General features: G+C 54.8%; 1 protein-coding gene across 3 annotated transcripts in view; it reads left to right on the top strand.

Annotated features, from left to right (window-relative positions):
* ZNF710 (zinc finger protein 710) overlaps window positions 1–24,300 on the top strand; it is a 63,690-nt gene that overhangs the window by 33,012 nt on the left and 6,378 nt on the right. For all 3 annotated transcript variants that reach the window (XM_079914080.1, XM_079914079.1, XM_079914081.1), the window contains 3 exons: window positions 19,140–20,628; window positions 23,379–23,570; window positions 24,059–24,233. In XM_079914080.1, coding sequence (XP_079770206.1) covers window positions 19,168–20,628; window positions 23,379–23,570; window positions 24,059–24,233 — 1,828 coding nt within the window. In that variant the 5' untranslated portion in view covers window positions 19,140–19,167. The remainder of the gene's footprint in view (window positions 1–19,139; window positions 20,629–23,378; window positions 23,571–24,058; window positions 24,234–24,300) is intronic.

Genomic DNA, 24,300 nt, shown 5'->3' with positions numbered 1-24,300 from the left:
CTAGAGCAGGAGAACCAAGAGGGCCAAGCTGCCCACGGAGGCCAGGCTTCACCCACAGTGTTGCGGCCTGGGGCTCTCCAGGCCTTGGCTCACCCGGGACCCAGTGGGAGGAGCCACAGCGGGGTGGCCAGGACGGTGCAGGGGCGGCTGACCCTGAAATAAAGCTGATGGCCGCCGGCCTGTGCCCCCCGCTCCCCGAGAGGGAGCACTTCTCTTGTGGGTGTAGTGAGTTTCGGGGGAAGCCTTTAAAGCAGCCCTTTGATGCTTCTCCAGGGGAACTGCATTTATTTTCTGTACTTTTAGGAATTAACTTGCAGTTCCCAGCCTCTCCCTCCCTCCCTCTCTCCCCAGAAAGGAGAGAAGGAGAAAAGAAAAAAGGGTCTGCATTGTCCCGGTGATTGGCACCTTCTGTGAATGAGGGGTCACTGCGTCTGGCTGCTCCTTTTCAAGCGCTCCCTTCTCCCCTGCATGCTGTATTCACGCTGGAACATTCCTTCTTTCAAAGCTTCTGTCTTTCTCTCCCCCTTTGTATCTCTGCTTTCCTTCCCTTCACTTTTCTGCCTTTCATTCTCAGCGCTCACCAGCTCCCTCGGGGACCGCTCTCTTCTCCTTCTCTTTTTTTGTCCCTTTTCTTCTTTTTCTATTCAGTTGCTTTTTTTTCTTTTTGCCTCTTTTTCTCTCTCTTTTTTTTTTTAATTCTTTTTTCCTTTTTCTTTTTGAATGGTGCTTCTGTTTCCAAGGGACGGGATGAGTAGGGAAGTCGGTTTATTTGAGGAAGGGAGAATGTGGATGTTTTCATTTTCCCCCGCGCTCTAAATGTGTAAAAAAGAACCACTATGCACGACCCCGGCTTACTCTGGGCTCCTCCTTTGAGAGGGAAGGCTGTTCGGGAAGGGTCTCCATCAGACCAGAGGAAGCTGTTCATCACAGGTCAGGCAGTTCCTGAATCGGTCACCAGGACAGTTGGCTACAGACCTGGTGGCACCGCCTGCAGGATGCAGACACAGCCCTGGGGACGGGCTCCCTTTCTGCGTGGCCCCAGGGCGGGCCTTGATGTGAAGGTGAGGACCAGAGGTGGATGAAGAGCCCCCAGACCTCCCTCCTCTGTGGGAGCCTGGCCTTCTGGCCGGGGGAGGGCTCAGGGAGACCGTGGGACCCCGGGGCAGGGCTGAGCACAGGGAGGAAGGCCAGGTTCACACGCGGCCTCATGGTTGTCTGGCGTGGCCCCGGCTGTGGAGACAGCGGGCCTGCCTTGGCTGGCCCTGGAGTCCTGGAGAGGAGGCTGGAAAACTGGGACAGCAGAAAGGAGGGAGCTGGCAGCAGTGGCTGGCCCCAAGGAGCCGAGTGATCCTTGGGGTTTAGACAGGTGCTGACTGATCGAAGGTCTGACGTCTAGGGAACGTTGCAGGGCCCAGGTAGAGGCGTGGGTCTGGTGGCATCAGCATGGAGGTGAGAGTTGAAACACAGGGGAGAGGCTTTCTCCGAGGGAACCCCTGTAGGACGAGAAGGCAGAGGCCAAGGCCTGATGAAGGCGGCAAAGGAGAGGCAGAGAGAGAGGGCAGCACGACCGGCCGGAGCCGAGGTGGGGAGGCAGCTGTTGCCTTGTCGGGGAGAAGACCCAAATCAGAGCCTCTGTTTGCAGGACTCACCTGTCACCTTCCAGAGGACAGTTTAGCTTCAGTAGAGGAGACAGAGAGCAGGGGTGGAGGAGCCGATGGAGGACGGGGACCTGACCCCCGTTCAGGAGGTGGAGAGAAGGCAAGAAATTGGGGAGTGTCAGGGGCTGCACCTAGACATCGAAAGCCATGTGAGAGGAGCAGGGCTGCCTGAGAGGCCGGGGCAGGCCTGGAGGAGAGAGGAGTGAGGTCTGGGGGCCTATTTCTTCCCTGTGGAGGGACGGCCTCAGCCTGCAGGTCTGGAAGTCCCTTTGCACCCTTTCAGAACACAAGACAAAGGGCCAAGTCTGCAGCTCTGGTCCCCGGGACATAGGGACCTCAGTTTAGCTCACAATTGCCCAGGGACCCCAGGACGGGGCCAGGGCACCTGGAGAGACACAGGGATCTCTAGGAAGGAGCCCTGGGGTGTGTGGCCTGGGTGAGATGGAGCTTGGGCTCCAGGCCCGAGTGTCCTGGCACAAGCTGCCAGGCCTTGAGGTCTGGGTTGAAGGGAACCTCCCAAAGGTAAGCCCTGTATCTCCATCCCACCCAGCACAGCTGGCCCGTAGTAGGCGCTTCATAAATGTTTGTTTTATATTTTCTTTTTTTTTTGGCCGCACCACGCAGCATGTGGGATCTTAGTTCCCCAACCAGGGATCAAACTCGTGCCCCCTGCATTGGAAGCGCGGAGTCTTAACCACTGGACTGCCAGGGAAGTCCCTCAAAATGTTTGTTGAAGTGTCAATTGAATTTGTCCTTAGCAGCCAAGTGCTGTGTAATTGGAGAGCCCCCAAAAAGGAGGGCCCCATCCCCTACCCACTCAGGGCACGGGACCCCCCCGCAAGCAAAACTGGGGCAGGGTCCCAGCCACATCCATGGAGGAAGGTAGAAGGACAAGTCAGCACCAGGCAGAGGGTGGCATGAGCAGGGAGGGACAGCAGGACAGGTGGGGACAATGAGAAGGCTCATTGGAGGAAGAACGTCAGGGAGGTGGATCTGAACCCCCCGAAGGATGGTTTAATCAGGGGACACGGGTGGAGCACCTACTGTGTGCAAGTTCAGTGGATGACATACCCTTCGGGAGGAGGACAGCCTGGGGCTCCAAAGGGCTGGGAAGAGGCTGTGTCCTCCCTCTGAGTCTGGGTGGCCGAGACAGGTGAGCTGTGTGGGTGGAGGTAGCAAATCCTGCCTCCACGGATGTAGGGATTTGTACTCCAGAGAAGGGACGGAGATACCCAGCGAGCAGACACCATCCCTCGCAGCATCTCCCTGGGTGCTACCACTGCCCCCCTGGCCCTGCCAGCCTCTTAAGACACCTTGCTGCCAAACCCAAGCTTGCCAGGGCGGGCCTGGCTGCTCATCAGGTTTTTCCAGTTTGGACAAGAACATCTCCTTACACCCCATTAAGGCAACCACAGCACCCTGGCCTAGAGATGAAAGGGGAGCCTGTGAAGGCAGCTCGCTCCTGGCAGGAGCAAGAGGGTCTATATTTGTGAACAGGCTTCGGAGACAGACATGTTTCCTGGGTCCCCCGATTCCAGGGTGGCAGAGGGCCTGATGGTCAATCCCCCCTTTAAGACCTGGCCGCAAGGAGCTGGCTCTTCTAGTAAGTCTCTTTGTGGCCCCAGGCAAGTTTCCGAATGCTAATAATAGTAGCAAACAGGCTGCCAGGTTCTGCTATATGCGCTTTGAATATTTTCATTTGTGAGGCAGGTGCTGTCAGCACCACTCCCCCCTTGGTCAGGAGAAATAGTCACAATGATGGGAGGTAGCAGAGGTGGGATTCAAACTCAAGCCTTCAGATTCCAGAGTCTGGACACTAAACCAGTACTTCTCAACCTGTTTTTAAACTATTATTATTATTTCTAATCCTTGCAGACTGATAACTTATCAACCTTGCCTAGATACCATAGCAACGTCAAATTGCTGTAAAAGTTTCTAAATGCTGCTGCTTATCTCTGTGGAAGCAGTCACAAGGAGCGCCCCGTTCTAAAGGCGTTCTTAACCTTTCCGTGCCTCAGTTTCCTTATACGTAGAATGAGGGGGGTGGTACCAGTACCAACCACACAGACTGTGGTCGCTATTAGATAATGCGCTGAGAGTCGGCACAGGCTGGCACTGTAGCTCTCGGGACTGTCAGCCAGTCCACTAACATCAGGATTTTGCCACCTGTCGAATGGGAATAAGAGCACTGCCCACACAGGTGCTGCCCATATGGCTGGCTGCTCAGACCAGGTGAGGAGGACCCAGTGGCATCGTGCCTGGAAAGGACTTTGTAAGCCGTCGAGGGCTCTGCCCGTGGAGGTGGGTGTGCTCGTTCCCCTGCCCAGCCTGTGTTTCTGGGTCCCAGAAGAACTTGTTTCATTGTGCACTTTGACACTCAGATCTGGGGGTGTTCGGAGGAGGGAATCCACTGAGCCTCTCGGAGGAGGTCCTGAGTGTTCCTGACCCTTGCCTGCCTCCTGGCCGGTGCACATGTAAGCGTGCATGGTCTTCACATAAGAAGCTTCCTGGGCATTTTAGTTTCAAGTAATTGAGGCCAGCACAGGGGTCTTATTCTCGGAATCTCCCCTTCACCCTGTGACCTATCGGGGCTCTGTTTGCTAAGGGTGGGTCATCCCAGCTATTAGTGGTGAGACTGAGAAGGTGCCCAGTGATCCCAGAAAGACTACATTCTGGTGAGGAGAGTTGGGTTTTGTAATTCTCTTAGAAATTTAGTCTTTTGAGCTACCCCGTTGAGTTGCAAAATTTCACGAAAGAGAAAACATCTGGCATCTGTGATGAAGGCTTCTCCACGTGTCCCAGGAAAGGTCTTCCCACCTCTCCACGGCTCCACTCTGGGTCCTGGGGCCCAAGGGACCCTCACGGCCCCCTCAGGCAACCCAGGGGTTCTTGTGTGGGCCAAAAACTTGAGCTAGAACCTTCCTTCGAGACGGGGTTCAATTCCAGCATCTCTCCCCTTGCACCTGATTTGGTTACTTTTTCTCCCTCAAAATAGCTGCTTTTTCCAAATGTTCATGCACTTACCACTCCTTTGTGGGATTTATGACAGATATTTTTAGTGACAGTAAGAAAATATCAAATATTTCGGGGCCGTAGGTGATGCACATTGTGTGTTTACATACGTTGCAATGGTAAAAGCGAAAAATTACCATTTGTCAAATGGCAGCACCTGTGCCAGGTACTTTCGCTCACATCATCTTGGCCATCCTGTGGGAAAGGCAGCTGTCATTCCCATTTTACAGTTGAGGAATCTGAGGCTCTGAGAGATGAAGCAACTTGCTCAAGGACTTACAGCCAGGAAGTGGCCTAGCTCACTCCAGACCTTCCTGCTGCCCTCAGCCAAGGGGCCCCACCCTGCATTCCACGGCCTGCCCTGAGGACCCTCAACCCCACAGGTTGTCCCCACCACAGGGAGCGTGGTGAGGAAACCTTCCAAGTCCACCGCAAACATCTCTAGCGATGGCCAGACAATTTGCTTGTTTTGTAATGGTCACCTCCATTTAAATCATTTTGGCCTTTGGGGCACACACCACATGCATTTGAACTTTAGCGGCTGGGGACACATGGCCCAGAGCTCAGCCTTCTGTGAGTTCCCTCTCTCTCTCTCTCTCTCTCTCTGTGTGTGTGTGTGTATATATATATATATATATATGTATGTATGTATGTATGTATACATGGATCCCTGATCAGGGATCGAACCCCGGCCCCCTGCATTGGGAGCGTGGAGTCGTAACCACTGGACCGCCAGGGAAATCCCAAGGTGAGGTCTTCTAATGGGCTTCAGAGTCATCCTTTATGATCCAGATCAAATAGGAAACCAGTTCCCACTCTGGGCTGAGCTGGCCACCCTGAGCACCTTCTCCTCTGATGTCTGCGGAACCACCCTCCTCGAGGGACCTGCCCTCAAGGCCCTCCCGGGCCCCACGGCCCTCCAGTTCTCCTCCCACCTCTCAGTCCAGCCTGTGGATGAGATTCCCCTTACCTGTTAACTCCTGGTAGTGTACAGACCCCAGCAGGGCCTGTCTGCGGTGGCCCCGTCCTCTTCCCCCTGCCTTCTCTCCGCAGTCTCCCCTAAACCTTTTATCTCATGTCTGCATCATGGGCTGCCCCATGCCCCCACATGCATCCTCCCGGCTGGACTGCAAAGTACTCAAGACCACGGGCATCCACCCATCATGTGGGTCCTGACCCACATCTCACTGTGTGAAAGTGTGGTTCATTAGGTGACTAAGGAAAGAATGGGCTGCACGGTGTTCCTGCTTGCCGCTGATGATAGCTTGCATGGACAGCTGTATGCGTCTGATGTCTGCGTGTGTACACTCAGCCTAAATGTTTCCCCAGCTGTCCCTCCCCTCAGGAGATACATGGAGGCATTACGTGAATGAGAGAGGCATTCTTTACTCCTCTCCTGGCATAAATCCGTACTCGACTTGGGTGTGTGGGTGACTGCAAAATAAATGTTGATTACAGCATCAGCTTCAGGAGGCAGACGCTGCCAGGGACGCTGCTGGGATGGAGGCTGGGGATGAATCACGCTGGCTGCTGTGAGAGAGGAGAGGCCAGGCCACACTCCTCAGCTGTTCTCGGCCCACTGCTCTTCTGCATTTTTACCTTCCCTTCATCTCTGGCTGCCTCAGATGGGGGAGGGGGCTTCCCAGCCAGGTTCTCCCATCTCTAGGCTTCCCCATCCCCTCCGCACAACCTTTGTGTACTGCATACCACAGAACGTGCTCATTGGGCTAATGGGCTCAGCTCTGGGAAGTGGGACCATCATCCCGTGTTACAGATGAGGAGACTGAGGCTCACCCAAACCAGTGTGTAAGGGGTGGGGCTGGACCCCTGCTGCCCATGCTCTGAGTCTCTGTTGACTCCCAAAGTGCTGGTTTACATGCAAGAATGTCCTTGACCCCTTAAATTAAAAAAAAAGCGATTACTCTGTCCTTTTGTGGTACCCCATGCATTTTGTGCTTATTTCTTCTCTGATATCTTGCTGTCCTGTTTCGTGGTTCTTAGTCTTGTCTCTCTAACCAACATGTGAGGTCCCTGAGAGCAGGGAACTTTGTGTCCCGCCAGCAGCCAGCACCAGCCTGGCCCTGGGAGTGGGTGATGAACGGAATGATAACAATAGCAACAGCTCCCAGTAATTGAGTCCTTACTATGCACCAGCCTTGTTATCAAACTCGTCTCAGTCGGGCTGACTGTACTATACCAGTTTATATAAGGGACTTGAACATTTGCAGATTTTGGTATCCACCAGGGTCCTGGAACCTATTCCTCATGGATACCTGTATTTCCCTTATTTCCTTTACCTGAAAGAGCACTTAAGTTGACCCAAGAATGAAACCTGAACTCCACTTACTCCTCTCGTGTATCTGGTGACCTTGGATGCGTCACTCAACTCCTCTATGCCTTGGTTTCCTCCTCTGTAAGTGGGTTTGTTATCAAGATGGCATGCTTTCTGTACGTGATTTCATCAGGCACAAGCCTGGCCAGAAGGAAGGGCTCAGTACGTGATGGATCCTTTTCATATCACTGTCCCCATCTTACAGCAAGGAAACCAAGTCCCAGGGAGGTTGAGGAACTTGCCCAAGGCCACCCAGCTCATATGTGGCAGAGATGGGGAGGCCGGCCAGGCCTGCCAGACCGAGAGCCGGGCTCCTTTCAGCTCTGTTTGTTTGCAGCGTGAGGGGCTGTCCTTCCCCGTTCCCCCTCCCCCTCTGTTGCTTCCCACCTCTTCCTCCTCGGACCCTGCTCCCAGAGTTCCTGAGGTGCTAAGCCAGCCTTTTAGGGGAGAAGCAGAGCTGTCGTGTCATTGACACCTCCCTGGGCTTGGCAGGCCTGGGTTCCTGGGCTTTGCTGCGTCCTGGGGCCGGGCCTTGCCAGCCACCCCTGACGGGGCTGGCCGGGGCTACTCCAGGGGGGGACTTTGGGTCCCAGGACTTAGCGGCCACTGATACTTCCCCCCTGGTCAACAACACATCACAGCTCCAGCAGACGCTCACACTGCCTGTGGGGCTCCTGAAGGTCCAGGGCCCCTTTCTTCTCCCTGTGGTTTTGGTTTCCCAGGGGACTTGATACCATTTTCCACAAACCCCTGTATTCTCTCTGTCGCTTTGAGACACTGGGGCCCCAGCCACGATCAGCTTGCTTTGTTTTCTGTGGTAAATCTGTTTCTCTTGTCACTTCTGATCACTCCAGATTAAACACAGAAATGTAGAAGGCAGGGGCTGGGGAGGCTGGGTGCAGGATTGGCGTGACCCTCCCCTCCGGGGAACACAGGAAGAAGGAAAGAAAAAGGGGAAGAGCATGATTTTAACCTGCTCGGATCCCACCTTTACCTCCTATTGGCTCTGTGACTTGGACAAGTAACAACTTTTCCAAGCCCTAGTTTGCTCATCTGTAAAATGAAAATTAAAATGCTCATCTCCCTGGGATGGCCTGGATCATGTGCCTGTTCGTTAGTATAAGCTCAGTTAACGATGGCTAAAAAGAAGTTAGAAAAAACTGACAACCCTTCCTCCTGCCTTAAACAGTGGAGACAGAGACATGGGTTGGACAGCCCACAAGTGGGTGCTTCCTTTTCTCAGAGGCCGTTTAGGATCACAGCCAAAGAGTGAATTTTGAAGAATGGGTGTGAATCTCACTATCCTGTTTGGAGTGAGGGGAGCTGGGCACCTTGAGCATTGCTGTGTGCCCCAGCCTTGGGCCAGGCCCTGTGTCCCATGCATGCATTCACACAAGGCAGGGTGGAGCCTGGAGGAGGTATGGGGCATGGGGCAGTGTATGCGTGGACTTTCCCTGAACTGCAGTGAATTCCTGCAGAGGGATGCTGGGCCCCCACTTAGCCCTGGGTCTAGGTCCGGCCGTGTTCTCTCCTGAGGGGGCCTCTGGCACCTCCTGTAGCCTGGCCTCAGAGGAGCAGGGCCAAGCCCCTTAGGGTGCCTTCCCCCAATGAGCCCTCGCCCCCGGACACCTCCCATCTGTGTTTCCTTCCTCCCTGCGGTAAGTGAGGTCAGTAGAGGGCCTGCATGGTGGCAAGGCAGGGGGTCCATTCTGGGATCTGTCTGAGTCTAGCCCTTGGAGAGAACCCAAGAGAAAGAAGCCTCGGGCTGATGAAATGGGGTTTCTTTTTTTCTCCTTTCTTTCTTTCTTTTTTTTTTTTAAGCAAAGAGATAAATAAATGTCGCCCTGAGATGACAAGAGAACATTGAAAGAGATAAAAGGCGAGTAAAAGGGACTAGAGACCAGAAGCAAAGGACAGGGAGGGATTTGGACTATACACTGCGATGAGGGGAGAGATGAAAGAGGAAAGAAAGAGATGGGAATGCAGGACCGAGTGGCAGAGCGGAGGATGGGGTTGCCACGGAAACGGAAGGAGGGAGAGGAAGACAGGATGGAGAGGGCTGAGAGCTCAGTGCGGGCGGGGCCCGAGACAAGGCTCGGGGAGGAGGAAGGGAAGCCACGAGGGGCTTCCAGGTCTGAATCAGGCCCCGGTGTGGAGAAACTGAGGTTGGCAAGGGAATAAGACCGGACCCAGAAAACTCATCCTCGCCCAAAGGTGGTAGGGTGGAGAGAGCTGGGCCTGGGCCCCCCGGGGCTGACCCAGCTGGGGTCTTCTTTACCCTGTCAGGGACTGCCACTCTTTAAGCCTCAGTTTCCACAACCGTAGAACGGAAATGGTACTCCCAACCCCAGAGGGCTGCCTAGAAGCCTAGAAATTGCACGTGGGCCTGACAAAGTTCAAGCCCAATAAATGCTCCCGTTGTTCCTTCATTTGTGGTTCTTATCTTTGTCTGTGAACTTGTGAGCCCAAGTTTTATTTGTTTTTCCCTGTTAACATTAAGCTGGTGATCTTTGGGTCCAGCAGAGTGTACTTGTTTGGAGGATAGATGTGTTTTTTGCTTCTGGAATTGGAGAAAAGACACAGAGCCTTCCAGAAACATGAGACCTGCTGTCCTTTCCCCCTGGGAACAGGGACTAGTCCTGAAGTTCAGGGAAAGGAAGTACAGACTTGGGGATTTCCACCTGGGGCTCGGCAAGGGGCCTCTTTTTTCTTTGCACTTGAATATAGGTATTCTCAAAAGGGCAACAATTCGTTCTGTACGTGCACTCTGCTAGGAATGCACTGTGAGCACACGGACGAGTTCTCTGTCCTCTTGTAGAATCTGTGATCTAATGGGGACACCAGACATTGAGCGAGTACTTATACAATCAAATCTGTCATTAAAAATTGTGATAAAGCCCAGGAAGGAAAAGTATTAACCTTATAACTGCTTAGAACTTGGGGGTCCAGACCTGGTTGGGGAGAGGGGCGTCAGGGAAGGTTCCTGAGCAAGTGATGCCTGATTGAAAGCTGAAGGATGAGGGACAAGGAACAGCATTCTAGGCACGGGGAACAGCATGTGAAAAGGCCTCATGCAGGAAAGTCTGTTATAGAAAATGAGGAAAGCCCACGTGGCTGGAGGGTGATGAGTAAGGGGACAAGCAAAGTGCTGTGAAGTTGCCACATAAGCAGGGGCCAATCAAGCAAGTTCTTACAGGTCTTTGGTAACGTGTCTGGACTTGATGCAGGCCAACAGCCTGGTAGGAGGGCCCAAGTATGTGGGGTGGCTGCCATGTTTGACGTGGATGGATGGATGGATGGATGGAAATGCACCGGGAATCAAGAGCTCTCAGTTTGGTCCCCATTGTGGGCTGGGAGCCTTGGGGGCCTCAGTTTCCACATCTGTAAAATGACAGCATTGCACAGGAGGGTCCCCAAAGTTCCTTCCAACCCTGCTGATGAAGATTCTAAGACCAACCTCGAGGGTACACAGCCAAAGTGGCCTGGGCAAAGAACCTTCAGTGAGGCCACTGTCCTGCTGTGGGAGAGCCCAGCTTTCCTCCTTTGTGACAAGTGAGGGGTCAGTCAGGAGGACCCAGGGCCCACGGCTTCTGGGTACTTGGTGACTTCAAATGAGAGGCATCACATCACTCCTTTACCCGCATCCACGGGAAGTGGACATGTGCTCCGTGTGCGGCTCTGCGGGAGGCTCAGCGTTTGCCCTCAGCAGTTAGTGTGGCAGACGCCCTGCTAGTTTGGGCTCATTTCTACAAGGGTCAGGGACCCACTCAGTTTTCCTCAGGACACAGGGGTCAGTGAGGGCTCCCCAGGCCGGCAGCAGGGGCTGGCCCCATCCAGGGACCAGGGCTCCCCAGGAGCCCACAGACTTGCTTCTCTGGACGCACTCGCTCCCTCCTCCTCTGCCCCCTGGTCCCGACTCCACCTCACGGCGTGCCTTCACGTAGTCTTTGGTTGAGAGTGTAAGGCTTGGTGCGTAGCCACGTTTCCAAGAGAGGAACCTGCTTGGCCTTCAAGGCCGGGTCATGTGAGAGTGCTTGTCCGCTCTTACCAATTAATTTCGAGAATCAGAATAAATTGGGGTTGTTTGGGGGAAATACGATGTCCAGGCTCCAGACCCAGAGATTCTGGTTTAACTGGCCTGGGGTGAGGCCCGGACACTGGTGCTCTCATCAAACAATGCCAGTCGGACCCTGTGGAGCCAGAGTCTCTGCCCTTGGAGGAGTTTGAATTGGGAGGTCTCATGAATACAGTGGGCCCAAGATTGTGCCTCTCGCCATGGGGACGCCCTCCCTCCTTTCCTAGGGTTTAGGGGTCCCTGTGACCTCCCTGGAGGAGGGGCCCTCACACAGTGGCCGCTCTGTGGCAGCCAGGAGTGCCTCAGCCCAGCTCACCTCAGCTTGTAGAGGCAGAGGTGTGGCTCCCAGGATGGGTCTCGGTGCCCCAGGCCTGGGAGAGCAGGAGGGGAAGCGCTTTCAGAACAGTCCTCGCTGTCATAGGGCTGGAGGGACCTCAGTGCTCCTGGGCCTTCCCTGTGCAGCCTGGAGGCCACCCCAGGGAGGAGGCGGGACTGTCCTGGAGGTGAGATGGGTCAGGGTGTGGGGAAGAACCCAGCATTTGTAGAACTCTTCTGCAAGGAGGCAAGGATTTCCCCTCAGTCTCATTCATTCATTCATTCATTCACTCGTTCCGGGTCCTCGACGACTAGGCTTCCTCCCTTCCCCTTTCCCTGCCCTGGCATCTTTCTCTCCGGACACTCCCCTGCTGGGCCCTCTCTGCCCCACCCTGCAGTCACCATCCTCTGGGGTGGATGTCTGGTGGGGGAGATGGCCCATAAACAGATACAACTATGAATCAACATGATTTTATCAGCGTTCTCTAGAGAAACAGAACCAGCAGGGTATATACACACAGAGAGAGATTTATTTTAAGGAATTGGCTCACACGATTGTGGAGGCTGGCAAGTCCAAAATCTGCAGGGCAGGCTGGCAGGCTGGAGACCCAGGCAGGATTTCTGTGATAACAGTCTCGAAGCAGAATTCCTTCTTCTCTGGGAAACTTCCGTTTTTCTCTGAAAACTTCAACTGATTAGATAAGACCTGCCCACAATAAGGAGGGTAATCTGCTAAAGTCAACAGATTGTAGATGTGTTGCTGTGTGGCTCACAGCAACATCTATCAAGAGATTAGCGTTTGGCCAAACAACTGGGCACCCAGCCTAGCCACATGTAAAATTAACTTGATGTTCTCAGGCTGTGGAAGAGGCCCTCGCCCTGCCCCTGGCTAAGGAATATCTCCCGGGAGGCAGTGCCTGCACTGACTCCGAAAAGATGAAGGGATATTCACCCAGTGCAAGGGAAGGGCAAGTCCTGGCAGGGGAGTCAGGCTGTGCAAAGGCCCGAGGTAGGAAACAGCTCCATGTATGTCTGTGTTTGTGTGTGTGTGTGTGTGTGTGATGCAGAGGGACAGGAAGGCTTAAAGGAGGGTCAGGTAGAGCTTGGCTGGGGACAGCCTTGGGCAGTCAGCTAAGGCACAGGAACTTCATCCTATAGGCCATGTGGCTGAGGGTGGGCTTCCGGGCCAGAGACCTGCTTTACCAGCATTTCACTGTGCGACCTTGGACCAGTCCCTTCCCCTCCCTGAGCCTCAGTTTCCTTTTCTGGAAAAGGAAGTAGCCATACATGGTGAACGTCAGGTCTTCCTGTGGTTTGTGGGTTGGTGGCCCAGCCACTCTGGCCTCTGGAGGCAGGGCTTAGCAAATCTGTCCACAGAGAAAAGGGGAAGCTGAGGCAGAGAGAGGCCCCTATAAGAAGGAGACTCATACACTTCCCCCTTGGTCACCCCACCCCCAACCCAGCTGCCTCGTCAGCGCTGGGCCTGGAGCTGCTGAGTCGAGTGAGGCCTTGTGGGCTGGACAGAAGTGAGACTGTGCAAGGAGCTCTGAGGTTTGCACAAACCTCCAGCTTTTGCTTTCGCTTCCTCTTCCTTTCATGGGATGTGAGCAGAGTTTACCCTTAAGTCTACCATCAGGGGGACATGAGAGGAAACAAAGAGGGTGGTTTTGCTATAAGTTGAAGTCCCGTGAGTGGTTTTTTTGTTTGTTTTTTGGGGTTTTTTTGTTTTGTTTCGTTTTGTGTATTTTTTTACAGCTGTGTGCGTACCTGGACCTCCTTTTCCCCTCCCCGGGCCCAGCTACCTGTTCTGCCCCACTCTGGGTTCAGTTTTTCAGGACCCAGGGGCTGCTCCGCTGGTCCCCACCCGACCCCAGCGCTGCACCTCCTACCTCCCAAAGATCCTGGCGCTTCAGGTTTTAGACTGAGCTCACTCAGAGCAGCTCCCTGAGGATGGGAGCTTATCGTGCTTCCTACTGTATCCCCAGGACCAAGAACGGCACCCAGCACCTGGCAGGTGTGTTGAGTCAGTGATTCAGTGGCAGGACTGGAGACCACAGCCTCAGAGTCGCCTGGTGATTCAAAGCCAAGGGGCGAACGTTTCCCCCTAGCAGAAGCCCAGGGCACTGCGGGGCCTGTGTCAGGGAGCAGGCCCTGGCACTTGCTAGGCCCTCAAAAATAGTCATCAGGGTGCTTGGTGATATCCCAAGTCTGGGCTCACAGAAGCCCCAGAGCATTCCTGTGACTTAAGTTTGAGATGTCCTGGTGGTGAGCATGAGGCAAAGCATAGCCAGGTGGTCACCAGGCCCTATTGGTTCTTCCTTCCAAATGGCTCCTGTCCCGCCAGCCCCAGGCCAGACCAGGCCTCAAGTGCTCTGCCCTACTCTCTGCGTTCCAGAGCTACTCTGAGCTCCCTGACCCTCCCCTGGTGCTTGAAGGGGGTCTCAGTGAGAGGAAATGATCTTTTAAAGCAGTGTGGATGAGAAAAGGTCTCGTCTTGGGGAGGGGACCCTGGAAGACAGGCAGGTAAGCCAATGGATTAACCTGCCCTCAAGGTTCCAAGAAGCCTCTTGTGTCCATCTCACAGATGAAGAAACCGAGACCCTGAAGGGTCAGGTGACTTGTCCAGGGTCACATAGCAAGTCACTCGTTAATTCATTTGACAAGCTTGTGTCAGTGTTTACAGGAACCATAGTACAGCAATAGATGAAGCAACAGTGAGAGGTCTAGAGGACCTGGGTGTCTGCCTGGGTTGGGGAGACCTCCTGCTGGGCCTCAGGGGATGAGACTTGGGTCACTCCCCAGGGCTGGCCTGGCGCTCAGGCCTGGGAGGGGGTGATGCTAAGCCCTGGGAAATAGGGCAGCCCTGGGCTTCTGGTGTCACTGACAAAGTCCCCTCCTCTCTTTCCACTCTACTCCTTCCCCTCCCCCTCCCCCTCCCCTGCTTTTGTTTCTTGGCCTCCACAGCCCTTCTCTCTCTCTCTCTCTCTCTCTCTCTCTCTCTCACTCTCTTTCTGCTATGGCCTCCCTTCCCCCTACTCGCAGTGCAAGTCTTTAAACTACAATCAGGCAGTGATTCCATTTCCTCTATTTCCCTGCCTTTGCCATTTCCTTTCTCTCCACCCTGGAGACCGAGGGTGTCCTGGTAGGAGGCTGAGCTGCATCAGCTCTGATGGGCCCTCATCTCATAGTCCAGGCTGTGCAGAGCCCGGGGCGGTCTGAGCTCCCCTTTCTCTTGGACATCGTAGAGAGCTTTTGTTCTGAACCCGCTGCACAAGAGGGGGGAGAGAGGCCTTGCCCTGAGAAAGGAGGTGCCACGGGGGGCCCAGGAAGATGACAAAAGGGTCCTTGAGGTGTGGGGCCCGCCCTGGCACACAGGTGGGGCGCACCTGGCGGGCTCTCGTCCTGCCCTGGGCAGCCTGTGCCAGGACATAAAACGGGAGAGTTGTGGCCTCTGAGAAGCGGGGGGACCAAAAAGATGGCCCAGGAGGAGGGGGAATAATGGCACCAGGGTTGCAGAGCCACCAGTTTCCCACTCCCCGGCCCCGTGTGTGATAGGCGGACTGACACATATGCGCAACGCAGGTGAATTAGATTCCCTCTGTCTTCGTTCTTCCTTCTGTCGTCTTTCTTCTGCCGCAACAAACAGAGCCCCTCCTACACACATGAGCACACACACACACAGCCTGCCTGGCTGCCCCAGTGAACACTGAGCCCCATAAGCCCCTTAAACATGTATTTACAGGGTGATATGTGTCTGATCAGGCAAGTAAAAGAAAGCAGGGGCCTGACGGGCCAGATGGGCAGATGGGTTGATGGAGGCTCCCAGGAAAAGGAGATGGAGGTCTCCTTCTGAGTGGAGACCCAAGGAAGGGCTGTGGCTGCCCTCGAGGGGGACCCCAGTTCCCCAGTCCGGCCGGAGCCTTGGACCAGCCAGGCAGGGACAGGTCTGAGGCTTTACGCTGCGGTTTGCCCAGAGCCTGCCCGAGCTTTGCTGCTGGCTCCTGGGAGCCTGAGGGGGGCAGGGCAGCACCTGGGAGCTGAGGAGGCTGGGCTCAGAGCCATGACGTGACCTCCCAGGTTGCACAGAAGATGCAGTGGAGCCTGGATGGGGCCCGCGTGCTGACCCAGCTCTGCCCTCACTGCCAGGGCACTCTTGAGCTTGCTGTTGGTACTTATGCCCCAGATTGCTGGGCTGTGCAGTGTGGCGCTCACTACCTCCACCCCCACGCCGCCCCCATGGCATTGTTCGTAGGATGAAATGGCTTTCCTGGGACCTGGTGAGCACTCAGTCACCACCTTTGTGGTTAGTTGTTGGCACCTCTGCGTCCCCGCACGTGGGCTCGAACCCCTTGAGAGCGAGGACTGTGGGCAGGTCCCCGTTTACACCCAGGCACAGGCTCCAGTCCTCAGCCCCAAAGTGAAACCTGCCACCTGTCCCTGCAGGAGGGGGACGCGTGATGGCCAAGGGCAGGTTCGGCTTGCACCTGGGATCCTGGTGTGAGCCTTGGGAGTGGCCCCTTTCAGTCTTAGAAGGTCCCTCCTAACAGGGATGGAATGTTACATGATCACCCTCCGTGTAGGGGACCACAGCAGACCTGTGCTCCAGCTCCCACAGGCTGACATTGGCTGACTCTTTCGCCGACTCATCTGCCAGTAAAGTGATGTTATGGGTTTCTTTGCTCCTGTTCCCTTCAGCTGCCAGAAGAGGGGTGGTGCCAGGGACTGGGGCCAGAAGAAGAGCACAGGTGAGGGAACTAACATTTCCACTGGCATCCTCATCTCATCTCCTCAGCACCCCAGGACTCAGGCACTATATCCCCCTCCGCAGAGATGAGGAAACTGAGGCTCAGGATGTGACAGGATATACCTGAGCTAGAAAAGGATATTGTCCAGATTTGAATTTAGAATCCAGGGCCAAGTCCTAGCACAGGCTCCGCTGTTGAGGGTCAGTCCCTCCCCTCCGCTGGCCCTGCCTTTGAGGAAGTCTAGACAAAAGTGCTGAACTGCTTGTTTTCTCAAACCCACAGCAGACACGAGGGCTGCTGCTGGGTGCTGCTGGGCTCTGTGTCAGATGGGCCGCTGCCATCCAAGGCAGTGATGCTCCCCCACAGGGGCTCCGGTGGGCACAGGGGTCATCTCTGGACACCAGAGGGGTGTCCTCATCTCCCTTACATCTCCAAGCACAGGGCCTGACCCATAGCAGGGATTTAGCAAATATTTGCTGCACTAATCAGTGAATGAGTTCTTAGTCTCTAGAGGCTGTCACAGAATCACCCAAACCTTTGCTTGAATTTCGGGCCCCAGAATGGAGAAGTCTCTTAGTTCTGTGGTTTTCATCAGAAAAGGCTGCTTCCAGAGATCTGGGCAGATAAATAATAGTGACGCTTTACATCTGGTGAGGGCTTTATAATTAACTAACCCCCTTCATCTATGTTCTGACCTCTGGGCTCTCACAACCCTCCCATGGGTAGGTGTTTCCATCCCCATTTTTGGACAGGGAAACTGAGACGCAGAAGTGACTTTGAAGTGACTTTGCTTAGTCACTTGTACACGACAGAGCTGGGACTTGAGGCCAAGCTCAAGTTGGGTGCTCTTTCCAGCAGGGGGTGGGAGGTGGGCTCTAAATCAGGGCTAACCCCCCAGCCTGTTCCAGGTGGACCCAAAGGTTTCCTTCCATCTGACCCCTTCCATGAGAGCCCTGGTTTAAGCTTAATAGTTTAATCTTTAGTGTCTGTTTCAAGGAGGCTAAATTCCTCCCTGGGGTATTTTATTTTTAGCCGGCTTCAGGAAGGGGAAGCTTCTCTGGCCTGTGGGGGGAGGGAGGCACCAGGCCGGGAGCTGGTTTCCTGAGGAAGGGCCGCCGCCGGCCATGCACCTGACCCTGGCCCTGGGAGAAGAGCCAGCAAGGCAGGCAGGAGCCACCCCAGTCCTGTCTTCCTTTCCCCTTCCTTATGGGGTGCCTCTGATGTGCTGTACTGGGCACTGAGCCGGAGGCGGGGTACAATCTGATGAGTATCCCAGGCCAGGGAGGAGGCCCTTCCACATCCGGGCTGGCAGGGAGGGCTGGGAAGCCCCAGGAACAGGGGGAATTTGAGGGAAGCCTGGGGCGCTGGTGGGAGGAGCCGGCAGCTCACCGGGGTTGGGGAAAGGGCACCTGGGTGGGAGAATCCCTGTGCAAAGGCCGGGCTACACGGAGGGCACTGGTGCACCGGGAGCCTCTATGAAGGCAGGAAGCTGATGCACCGTGGGTTGGACCCTGATAGGTGGACTCATTGGCTTTTTTAGAAACACCTGTTGGATCAGAGCGCATAGCTGTGAACCCGGGAGCCAGTTTTTTTGTTGTTTTTTTTTTCTGCGGTACGCGGGCCCCTCACTGTTGTGGCCCCTCCCGTTGCGGAGCACAGGCTCCAGACGCGCAGGCTCAGCGGCCATGGCTCATGGGCCCAGCCGCTCCGTGGCATGTGGGATCTTCCCGGACCGGGGCACGAACCCGTGTCCCCTGCATCGGCAGGCAGACTCTCAACCACTGCGCCACCAGGGAAGCCCGGGGAGCCAGTTTTAGCATTCATTTCAGCCAGTTTTCTCAAACCTGGTAGCCATCATGGAGCCCTTCTTTCAAATCAGATCTCACATGGAATTCCAGTGTACAAATCAGACACAAGCTATACATGTTTTTTTTTTTAAACCCACTAATATCTTTTTTTTTTTTTGGCTGCGTTGGGTCTTCGTTGCTGTGCGCAGGCTTTCTCTATTTGCGGCGAGCGGGGGCTACTCTTTGTTGCGTTGCGCAGTCTTCTCAGTGTGGTGGCTTTTCTTGTTGCGGAGCATGGGCTCCAGGTGCGCGGGCTTCAGTAGTTGTGGCGCACAGGCTTAGTTGTTCCACGGCATGTGGGATCTTCCCGGACCAGGGCTCGAACCCGTATTCCCTGCATTGGCGGGCGGATTCTTAACCACTGCACCACCAGGGAAGTCCCCACAAGCTATATTTTACACGGTGTAAATTTAGGTATTTAAATGTCTAACATTTAGCTAATCAAGAACAGTGACCTGTTGTGATGGGCACAGTCATTTAGCATCAGGGCTGACAGGAGGTAGCTGCTGTCTGAGATCGGCCTCGGCACCTAGTTGATTTTTGTGTGTTGCCTTGTTTTTGCCCAATATATTAAAAAAAAAACCCAAAAGACCACATTCACATGGCCAAGCCGTTACAAATGGTGACAGTTGTTTAACACCTCACTGTACAGTCTCAAGGTCTGTGCAAAATTAATTATACCTTGGCAACAAAGCCAGTGGGCCTACTGAATGTGCAGGAATGAGGTATATATTACATTTGAGTAGATGGGTTTTTAAAATAGCAGAATCTTTATATTTTGCAATTTTGGATCCGATTTTTTTTTTTTTTTTTTGGAACTCCTGAAGGACATGCAGAACATAGTTTGAGAACCACTGAGGAAATCCAACCACCCTGTATCACAGATGGGAAGACTGAGGTCAGCAAGGGGGCAGGGCTTACCCAGGATCCCACTGGGAGATGGAGGACATGGCAATGATCAGATACACAGAGGGTTATCATTGCTCCCCATAATTACAAGTGTGCCCTGTTCCCAAGGCAGGAATAGAAAGGCGTCAGGGACAGACACGCCCAAAACTGGCTGAGCCCTTGCTGAGTGTGTCTGTCTGTTGTCTGTCTGTTGTCTGTCTGCACAACATTGAGCGGCAGTGCTAACGTTCCCTTCTCCTTCTGCAGCGATGCCCTCCTAGCCAGCCGCCACGGGATGGAGGGCTTCATGGACTCAGGGACACAGACGGATGCCGTGGTGGTGCTGTCCTTGGCTCAGGCCGCCGTGCTGGGCCTGGTCTCAGAAAATGAGCTCTTTGGAGCCACCATAAGCGCCGAAGCCTTCTACCCGGACCTGGGGCCGGAGCTGTCCGGGGCGGCCATGGGGGAGCCCCGGGCCCCGGGCCCAGATGTCTACCAGCTGGCCTGCAACGGGCGGGCCCTGGAGGAGCCGGCGGAGGAGGAGGTGCTGGAGGTGGAGGCAGCCTTCGAGAAGCACACCCGGCGGAAGACACGGCCGCCTGTGCGGCTGGTGCCCAAGGTCAAGTTTGAGAAGGTGGAGGAAGAAGAGGATCAGGAGGTCTACGAGGTGTCCGTGCCCGGCGATGACAAGGATGCGGGCCCAGCAGAGGCCCCCACCGAGGTGGCCAGTGGCGGCTGCGAGGCCCTGGTGCAGAGCAGCGCTGTCAAGATGATCGACCTCAGCGTCTTCAGCCGCAAGCCCCGGACACTGCGGCACCTGCCCCGAACCCCACGGCCAGAGCTGGACGTAGCCCCCTTCGACCCCCACTTCCCTGACCCAGCCCGGGACGGCTTCCCCGAGCCCAGCATGGCGCTGCCCGGGCCGGAGGCGCTGCCCACGGAGTGTGGCTTCGACCCACCGCACCTGGCCCCCCTGAGCGACCCTGAGGCCCCCACCATGGAGTCCCCGGAGCCCGTGAAGCCGGAACAGGGCTTCGTGTGGCAGGAGGCAGGCGAGTTTGAGGCTGACGCAGCCGGCTCGACGGTGGAACGCCACAAGAAGGCCCAGCTGGACCGGCTGGACATCAACGTGCAGATCGACGACTCGTACCTGGTGGAGGCAGGCGACCGTCAGAAGCGCTGGCAGTGCCGCATGTGCGAGAAGTCCTACACATCCAAGTACAACCTGGTGACGCACATCCTGGGCCACAACGGCATCAAGCCTCACTCGTGCCCGCACTGCAGCAAGCTGTTCAAGCAGCCCAGCCACTTGCAGACACACCTGCTGACGCACCAGGGCACCCGGCCGCACAAGTGCCAGGTGTGCCAGAAGGCCTTCACGCAGACCAGCCACCTCAAGCGCCACATGCTGCTGCACTCGGAGGTCAAGCCCTATAGCTGCCACTTCTGCGGCCGCGGCTTCGCCTACCCCAGCGAGCTCAAGGCCCACGAGGTGAAGCACGAGAGCGGCCGCTGCCACGTCTGCGTCGAGTGCGGCCTGGACTTCTCCACCCTGACCCAGCTCAAGCGCCACCTGGCCTCGCATCAGGGCCCCACCCTCTACCAGTGCCTCGAGTGTGACAAGTCCTTCCACTACCGCAGCCAGCTGCAGAACCACATGCTCAAGCACCAGAACGTGCGGCCCTTCGTGTGCACCGAGTGCGGCATGGAGTTCAGCCAGATCCACCACCTCAAGCAACACTCGCTCACCCACAAGGTAAGGACGCCACAGGCCTCCCCCAGCAAGGGCCCGGCCCCTGGGGTCTCCCCCCACCTCCCGCCGGGGGCTTGGCTCCAGGCCTGAGGCTCTGCCCTCTCCTCCTGCCGTGCTTTCATCCAGCGCTTCCCGAAGCACCGCCTGAGATCTTTTAGGTGGTGAACATCTCTCATTTTTATTGTTATATTTTTTTGATGAGTGTTAGAAAAAAATGTAATTGAAATTAGTTTTTTTAAATAGTAAAACTTGACTCATTTTAAAACTTTTTAATTGAAATGTTTGAGGAACCCCTGCAGGACCCAAGGAGCACAGTTGGAGAATTGCTGATTCTCTATCTTGTGGCTGGGAGGACCGAGGCCGGAGAGAGGGCAGGGTGCCACAGGGAGGTGGATGAGATAGATGGTCAGAAGCTCAGAGGGCTTCCTTTGCTCCCTGTAATTACACGAATCTATCAAAAGCTGTGTGCCTTCCCTTTAGGAAAATGCTAAATATATTTCATTTTAAAAGGGAATAGATGTGGGCTTCCCTGGTGGCGCAGTGGTTGAGAGTCCGCCTGCCGATGCAGGGGACACGGGTTCGTGCCCCAGTCTGGTAAGATCCCACATGCCGCGGAGCGGCTGGGCCCGTGAGCCATGGCCGCTGAGCCTGCGCGTCCGGAGCCTGTGCTCCGCAACAGGAAAGCCCACAGCAGTGAGAGGCCCGCGTAACGAAAAAAAAAAAAAAAAAAGGGAATAGATGTAAGGAAAAATATTTGCTATGGAAAAGTACAATTGGTTCTAGAATATGACAAAATGAAGCAAAGTGGCTTGTGGGGACAGAAGGTGGAGCAACACTGTCCTTTTCCACTGTGTCCCTAGACATAAACTTGACCAGTTCTCCCCTACCTTCCTCTTCCTTCAGTCCACTGGCCACCCTGCCTTTCAGCCAACGTCACCTCCTTTAAGAGGCTCTTAGGTCCAGAAGGGGAATGAGGCCTCTCAGGTCCCACAGTCCCGCTCTGGCACTTGTCCTGACCCATGGTTTCCACCCCAAATCCAACCAACTTCACTCTTTGAAGCTGAACATGCCTAGAGCTGCCACTCTCCATAATTGCAGACTTAGAGACACTCCTGGTCAAACTCATGTCCTTATCTCTCACAGTGGACACTACAGTGAGTAGGGAAGAAACAGCCTGCCAGGCCGAGAATCCAGCCTTTCCCAGCCCTGGGAACTCTTTCTGCTGGAGCAGAGGTGATGCTTAGGTTTCACTGCAGGTGCTCCTCATGCAATTGGTGTAGCTACCTAGAGTGTAATGTTAAGGATTCTGAAGCTGAATCTGGGCTCAGCTGTAAAACCAGATGATTGATTCTTTCCGCCTGCGGGGAGTTGGGGGTTGCAGGGGTTGAGGGTGGGGAGAGTGCAAAGTGATAAGTACACGTGCTATGTATTTGCCATCTTTCTCCTCTACTAGGAGACTTAAAAATCCCCACAAGTCCACAAAGTGTTAAAAGAGAAATAATACTGTGAAGAAAAGGCAAAAGCAAAAATCAAAGGCTGATAAAATTGAAAACATTCCCATTATCAGCCTCAGTTTACACATGCGCACACCATCCCAAAGGGCAGGGCCCCTTCGTGGTCATACACATCATCTTCGCTCTGTCAAGCAAGCATACAAGACAGGAGACACAGCCTGTCTGCTGAGAGAAATAGACACGGGAACTGTTAAATTATAACATGAAACTTTGTACCAAACAAGCAGTTGGGACAGCAGCTGTGACCACAGAAATGTGTCTGTGCCACTGGAGTTCTACTAAATTGCTGGGGTTCTAGGAACTTTTGTCCTCACTTTTCTCCCCAGACAATACATTGTGCTTCCTGTGCACACAGCACCGTGTCCTGCTCTGGGGGTCACCTCCAGACCATGGAAAAGCGTGTTGACCGTCCAAACCAGAGGGTTTTCCCTTGGAATCTTTGTCTCCTGGGGTTGTGTTCCAAAGTCCATCAGTGATAAGAATCACCTGTGGAACCTGTTGGGATTAAAAATTCGTGGGAATTTGAATCTCCAGGGAGGGGCCTGAGAGGCTTTATGTTCCACAAGAGCTACAGGTTGTTCTTATCACAAGAGAAGCTTAGAATACACTCTCAGGGGTCGTGGACGGGCTCCGAGGTTTGAGAACTCTTTAAATTCTACACAGACCTGAATGTTTTTTCATTTTTCCTGGGGTGCTCATACCTTTAATCATACTCTCAAAGGGGTCTGTGAACCATAAAGACCACTGAGAGACAGCACTGAGGCGAAAAATATATACATGCATCTTGATCTCAGGAAGCCATCCAGGCCCCCAGGCTAAGGCTGTGACTTCTTGGCCAGAGGCCTCTGGTGCCTGATGTGATGCTGGCTTATAGCAGGTGCCTGGTAAATGGTTGATGAATTAATGAATGAATTAACGTGCAAACGAACACGCTTGCCTCGGTGCCCTGGTACAGACCTACAAATCCACCTGCCCTCTTGGGCAGGAGACAGCAGATGTATGGGTCAGAACAGTAAAACTCAGCCGATCTCTCCCTATCACTGGAATGCTTTCCATAGTAAATGGTTCTTCCCCAACATCCTCCTGGGCATTTCAAACAAGTGGCCACTGTTTGGAACATCCCCAGGAAGTCATTTCCCAGAAGCACTGACCCTGTGGTACACACACACACACACACGCACGCACTTCCAGAGCCTGTGTCCATTGTGTGGCCCTGACCATCGCCCCCACCCCACACAGGGTGTGAAGGAGTTCAAGTGCGAGGTGTGTGGCCGGGAGTTCACCCTGCAGGCAAACATGAAGCGGCACATGCTGATCCATACCAGCGTTCGGCCCTACCAGTGCCACATCTGCTTCAAGACCTTCGTGCAGAAGCAGACCCTCAAGACCCACATGATTGTACACTCGCCCGTGAAGCCATTCAAATGCAAGGTACCAGGCCTTCGGGCCCCCAGGTGGGACTTCCCCACGAGTGGCCTCAGCATGACGGCAGCAGCCGGGACCCGGTATGGGCAAGGGAGCCCTGGTTGGGTGAAACTGCCTGGGCTCTGGGGGTTGGGGTGGGCGGTGAGGGTTCAGGTCCTACAAGCTACTGAGGTTGTTTTTTGAGAATTGGAGGAGGGGGTGAAGGTAACGGTACAGCCGCAGGGAAAGAGCCCCGACCCGAGACTCAGTGCACCCAGAGATCCGAGCCCTGGGTTTCTGACAGCTTCAGCTCAGGGATCGTGGGGCAGACACACAGGAACGGTGACCAGCAGGGAGTGGCTCAGTCCTCGGCCTCTGGGGTCCTGTAGGAAAGGACGAAGTGAGTGCTTGTCCACAGCTGATGGGATTCCGGCCCAGCCGTGGAGGTAGGAGTGGCTGGGGGTCCGGAGAGCGTGGGTTCCCGGGCTGATGAGGCCGGGTGGGGTGTGTTCCAGGTGTGCGGGAAGTCCTTCAACCGCATGTACAACCTGCTGGGCCACATGCACCTGCACGCGGGCAGCAAGCCCTTCAAGTGCCCCTACTGCTCCAGCAAGTTTAACCTCAAGGGCAACCTGAGCCGGCACATGAAGGTCAAGCACGGCGTCATGGACATCGGCCTGGACAGCCAAGGTGGGTGGGCCACACGCAGTGGACAGAGCAGGAGCGGTACTGTCATGGCACACTCAGGAGCCTCCTG

This window comes from Stenella coeruleoalba, assembly GCF_951394435.1.
Source record: "Stenella coeruleoalba genome assembly, chromosome: 2".
Lineage (NCBI taxonomy): Eukaryota > Metazoa > Chordata > Mammalia > Artiodactyla > Delphinidae > Stenella > Stenella coeruleoalba.
This window is presented reverse-complemented; position numbering and strand designations above follow the sequence as displayed.